Genomic DNA, 5404 nt, shown 5'->3' with positions numbered 1-5404 from the left:
GCTGATTAGGCTTATAGACAACCAGGAAAAGAAGGTGCATACAGGTGAGGCAACTGGAGAACCGTGATGGAGCAGAGTGTGCTTCTGACCAGAAGTGCTGGGAAGTTAAGATTTATGGGTTATATCAGAGAAGGCTTAATGGAAGAGGCATCAGTAGTACTGGACTTGAAGGACAGCTGGGCTGTGGATGGGCAAAGAGGAGGGGAGGGCATCTCAAGAGTAGGCAGTGCAGGAGCTGAGATGAGACTGCAACGGCTAAGTGGCTGGTTGAGGGAGAAGAGAGGAGTCAAGCGGCATCGTCATCCTCATCATCACATTTATTGACGGCCCCTAGGAGGCGGGGCTGGGGACAGAACATACAAAGACAAGGACCTGCCCTCAAAAAGTTTCCATTCTAAGGAGACAGGGACAGAAAAATACAGAATGGTCTTTCCTGGGGATGGCCCACTCTCACCTGTGCAGGTCAGAAGCCCCTGGCCTACCTTGCCCCAGGGTCTAGAGCATGAGCGGCATGTCGTAGCCCCCGGATCATGGTGGCCCTGGCCCCACAGCTGGCGCCTGACTACCTGGCTCCTAGGCAGTAGGCCCCAGATTCAGGGGAAAGGTAGGCTTAGGATATGATGTAAAACACTCCTGTCAACCTTGGTATTGTGCAAGCCCAGTGGAGTGGTAGGTGCAACAGGCCCCCTAAGCAGGGCTCTTCCAGGAAGCAAGCATCTTCCTAGGCCCCCATAGGTGAGTAAAGTTCTTTCATTGGGGCTGGTCCATCACTCTGGAGGCCCCAGCCGGGGAGACAAAAAAGGCAGAGTTTCCTCAGCGCCGGAGGCAAAACACCCTGCCCACCCCACCCTAGCCCTCTCTGGGCACCTTCCAGGTGACCCTCCTCCCCAGCTTAGCCTCCAGGGCCAGGGCCTGCCTGAGGCCAGGGGGAAGGGCCTGCCCCTCCCCCCACCCAGGCAGTGGGGGGGAGGAGGAGCCACGCATCAAGTTTGTCTAGGCCCCCCTCTGGGGGGCCACACCCTGGATCCTACCGGTGTGGGGGCTCTGGCTGCGATGGTCGAGGGCTCAGCAGAGGGGCCGGGCCAAGGGGGCACCCAGGGGAGCCCTTCAGTGGGGGCACTGGGCGGGAGTCCAAGGGGGGCAGGCTCCGGGGCACTGCTGGTGGCCCCCGGGCAGCCCCTGTGGGCAGGACAGCTGCAGCAGGAAAGGGTTTGAGGGGATCAGCAGCCGCAGTGGGGGCTTGTTGGGCAGAGCGCTCCCGACGCCGCAGCAGCTCCTGCAGCTTCTCCGCCTGTGTCCGCCTCAGGTGGGCCAGGGCCCGGCCACGCTGGAAGGCAGGCAGGAAGGCCTCCAGGCTCTGCTCACCCAGTAGCAGCTGCTCCATCTGCTCCTGGGCCAGGAGGGAAGGGAGGACTTGGAAGGAGTATGACCATAGACTGAGGGCTGGCCCTCTCTGCCACCTACTCTGAGTCCTCATGGTGGCCACCCCATGGCTAAGGAACAGGGCATCTGAGTTCCTGCCTCTGACTTGTGATTGTGAACAAAAATGTCCTCATTACTTATAAAATGAGGATACCATCACCAGATTTGCTGGGTCAGACATGAGGCAGGATCAGATACGTTGGGGACATATTTGAAGTAGAGACTTGGGTGTCTCTCCAAGACACCCAAGCAGGGCCTGGGTTCCCTCTTCCCCCACCCTCTTCAACTCACTGAGCACTGCACTCCCAACCGAGCCTGAAGCCTGCCCCAGCTCCTCTGTGGACCTAGCCCCAGGCTCCCCTGAAACAATCATAGGGGAGCCAGAGGAAAATTTACAGGCAGGAGAATAAGCCCTGCTGTCCCATGCTGGCCAGGGAGTGTGGACAGCAATGCCAGGCTCTCCTGTGGGCCAAACACTCTGGGTGGGCTTCTCAGAGGAGGGACTCCCAAGTCTGTGGTATAAGAATAAGCAGGGAAGTGGGGTGGGATGGGTGTCTCTCCTGGACCCCAGGCCCAACCACCCTCCCCTCACCTCAGCCTCCTGTTCAGCTTCTTCCAGCTCAGCCTGCAGCCAGCCCAGCGCACAGTGGGGGCTCCAGCGATGGGTGCTCTCCTCTGAGGGCCACAGAGGGACAGAGTGAACAGCTCCTGCCCTCAGGGCCTGTCAGTGGGGACATATAGGCCAGAGCCCCAGGACTCTGGTTCTCTCCTTGACTCTATGTTTCTCTTCCCATGTCTGGGGCCTCAGTTCCTCAGTGTCCTCTTCTGTAAAATGCCTGTGTACCCCTCCCCCACCAAGATTCTGCTCCCTATCCTAGTACAAAAGACAAAGCAGGGGCTTTGTCTCCCAGAGCATCTCAGGAGGATCCTTGGGTCCCCTTTCTCCCAGTCTCCAACCCAGCTCTACTCACCGCTGCTCACGTCCCAGCACCATTTTCCAGAAGGCCCAGAGTAGGTCTGCCCAAGTCCCCGCCTTCAGCGCCTGGCACTTCCCCAGGCCAACCAGCCACATGGCTCCTACCCCCACCCCAGGTGGTTCCCCCCAGATGTCCCCTCACCCAGTCGCTGTAGCTTGTCTGCGCAGTTCTCAGCAACCTCACGAAGCTCCTGGTACTTGATGGCCAGGGCAGCCCGGCCCATCTCCAGGCGGGGCCGCAGGGCCAGGTTCTCCTTGGCCAGTGCATAGTTTGAGGCCAGGCATGCCTCACGCTCCAGCTGCAGGCCCTGGAACTGATTACAGAGAAGTGCTAAGAGACCCAAGGAGGGAGTTTGCCTGGGTCACCTTACTGCCAGCCGGGTCGACAGTTCCCACAGGCCAGGCCAAAGGCACCTGTATAAGCCTGAACCTTCAGGGTAGTAAGTCCAACAGGTGGAGGGACTTGGAGAAGCGCAGACCCACCTTGGCCTTGTCTTGAGCTCTCTCTGGGTCTCAGTTTCCTCTTATACAGAGCAAGTTAAAACCCTTTACCTTATGGGGTTGTTGCAAGATTAAGTGAGGAAAACTATGAAGGCCTCTACAAATGTTAGTTAATTTTTAATTTTTCAATTAATATGTCTGCTTAGATCCCTGAGGAGTTCCCCTCCCTCCTCTGTCCCATTTTCCATGCATGGGCAGCTTCTCTCTCATTCCAGGCCTTTGTCTGCTTCCTCCTCAGGTGTTTGTGCCAAAAACACTTGCACCCTCTGCTCCTGCTCTCCAGAGTGTTGTCTGCACCTATCCCCTCATAGTATCCCCCTCAGGTCTCTCTCTCTCTTCCCTTCCTACCCTCTCCTCTGCCCTCCAGTGGAATCCCTACACCCCACGGGATACACACCCCCTTTTCTTCCCTGTTCCCAGAGCACTTGCTCAATGCTTTCCTCCTCTTGCAGAAGCAGACCCTGGCCCTAGAGAAGGCTTTTTCCTTGCTTCCAGGAGGGCCCAGCCTCCCCTCCCTGCCCCAGGAGAAGGCACTCCCCTCCATCTGTCCCCTATAGGATGCACACGCCCCTCCTCATTAGCTCCTTCCAACACACACTTTCCCTTTCTGCCCCCCCACAGACAACCAGCCCGGGCCTATAGCTTGTGAAATATACAACTTTCTCTTATGGTGGCCTATGCAATACACACCTCAGCTTTCAGCAGCCCTCCCCAACGCAAGCTACAAAGCCCCCTTGCGCTCTCCCAGAATGCGTGGTCCCCCCCAACTCTCCCCTCAGGTGTCAAAAAGGCCCCCAGTTCTCCCTATGGAAGGCACCTCCCCTTTCTGGCCCTACAGAACATGGATATGCGAGCCAGGGCCCCCCACAACACAGCCACCTCCTGGCCCCCGGAACACACCTCCCTGGAGCATCTGCTGTAGGACACGCCTCGCGGCCATCCTGAGGGTGCACGGCGCCTCCCCGGGTCCCCCGCGTCCCACCCGCCCCAGACTGGCTCCGGGCGCCCCCTCCCTCGGGGGCGGCTGCGCCGGGCCCACTCGTACGTGCCAGGCTCCCGCGCCCACGGGCGGCCCCGCGGCCCGGCCCGTGCGGCCTTTCAGTCGGTCGGCAGGTCCGGCAGGCCGCGGCCCGTCCCCCGCGCCCCCCACCCGCGCCCCCAGCTCTACCTTCCTGCTGAGCCGCACGATCCGGTCCAGCTTGGGCTCATCCTGAAGCAGGTCCCGGAGCTGCCCGGTGCTGAGGATCCCAAAGCGCCCCGGGCTGCCGGGCTCCGGCCCCGCCCGCGCCGCCCGGGCCCGGTACATGCCGCCCGCCCGCGCCCCCAGCTCGGCTGCTGGCTCGGCCCGCTCGGCCCGCTCCGCCCCGGCTCCGCTCCGCTCGGCTCCGGCTCCGGGATCCGGCTCCGGCTCCGGCCGCGCGCGCCACTCCGCCGCCAGAGGGCGCCCTGCCCGCTCTTAAAGGGGCCGCGGCGCCCGGGCTAGGGGTGGGGTAAGGAGGGGGCAGACCGCACCCCTCCCCGCCCAAGCAGAGTCCTGCCGCGTCTCCAGCACCCGGATTGCTCTACAAACCGACCTTCCTGCCCTTTCCCGACATCTGAGGCTGCTGTCTCCGCACCCCTTCACCTGGCCACCACTCGCCACGCCCCCAACCACGGACTCTCCCACCCAGGCGTTTACAGTTTGCAGGGCGAGTTCACATTTCCCCCTTCAATTGACACAATATTCTTAGTTTTGTTGGGCGCTAGTAGCTCTTGCCCTGCTGCTAATTTGCACACTTTACTTACCTTCCCCAAGCCTCAGTTTTCTATTCTGTAAAATAGGGCGATGATACACAAGCTAAGGACTGGAGCTAATGAATCTGAGTGCCTTTGACGTATTCATTTACTACTCCCAAAGCCACACACATTACAGGTAAATGATACACAATCCTAATTCTTCCCGTTTGTGCAGTGTCCACAGAACATATGATGTCTCTCTGCACTGGGCACTGGGCTAGGCTCTGTGAGGACATTGTCCCTGCCTCAGGAAACTCATAGATTAAGGCAGAGGCACATTGCCTAGTGTACTAAGTAACTCTAGTGCAAGACAAAATAGCAGTTGTCACCCCTGATGGTTTCTTTTGTGATTCCCATGTTAATGCCAGATATGTCCTCTACCTTATCTTTACAACTAGGCTTAACTAGTGCCATTGTTCTCATCTCAGGAAGCAGAGACTAAGCCAAACAATGAGGGAGTTTGTTCCACTTTACACTGCTAAAAAAGCACAGAGGTGGGACCAGAGCAATCTGGAAAGACTTACCAGAGGAGGTGACATTTGAGCTGGGGTTTCAAACGATGAATGGCAGTTCTGAAGTTGAAGGAGAAAATAAAAACTAAAAGAAGTCCATAAGCCAAGGCACAGGGGCTGAAAAAGCCTGGCAAGGACTCACAGAGGTGCAGATGTCCAGAAGAGAAGGCAGGACAGGCTTATTGACAGACCACGAGGGAAGCTCTTCTTCCATGTT

The 5404-nt window shown here is 58.6% G+C and overlaps 1 protein-coding gene across 2 annotated transcripts; it reads right to left on the bottom strand.

Annotated features, from left to right (window-relative positions):
* Window positions 1–299: 299 nt before the first annotated feature.
* On the bottom strand, window positions 300–4310 carry VPS37D (VPS37D, ESCRT-I subunit). 2 transcript variants are annotated; one of them, XM_003794197.2, is made up of 4 exons: window positions 4068–4310; window positions 2541–2712; window positions 2015–2097; window positions 300–1390 (listed from the first exon to the last, which is right to left on the bottom strand). In XM_003794197.2, the coding sequence occupies exons 1-4, from the start codon at window positions 4203–4205 to the stop codon at window positions 1028–1030; spliced, it is 756 nt and encodes a 251-aa protein (XP_003794245.1). In that variant the 5' UTR covers window positions 4206–4310; the 3' UTR covers window positions 300–1027. The 2 variants fall into 2 exon arrangements, with proteins under 2 accessions (XP_003794245.1, XP_023371461.1); XM_023515693.1 differs by having other exon boundaries at window positions 1302–2097; window positions 4068–4234.
* Window positions 4311–5404: the final 1094 nt, after the last annotated feature.

Source organism: Otolemur garnettii, unplaced genomic scaffold, assembly GCF_000181295.1.
Source record: "Otolemur garnettii isolate 467f Iridium unplaced genomic scaffold, OtoGar3 scaffold00077, whole genome shotgun sequence".
Lineage (NCBI taxonomy): Eukaryota > Metazoa > Chordata > Mammalia > Primates > Galagidae > Otolemur > Otolemur garnettii.
The sequence above is the reverse complement of the archived record's forward strand: the minus strand, read 5'-3'. Positions and strand labels throughout refer to the sequence as shown.

Coding starts and splice junctions, on each gene's coding strand:
- VPS37D (XM_023515693.1), bottom strand. CDS start 4,205: ATGTACCGGGCCCGGGCGGCGCGGGCGGGGCCGGAGCCCGGCAGCCCG. Junction 2,713..4,067: donor TCGTGCGGCTCAGCAGGAAG/GTAGAGCTGGGG, acceptor CTCTGTAATCAG/TTCCAGGGCCTGCAGCTGGA. Junction 2,098..2,540: donor AGACAAGCTACAGCGACTGG/GTGAGGGGACAT, acceptor TGTGGCCCTCAG/AGGAGAGCACCCATCGCTGG.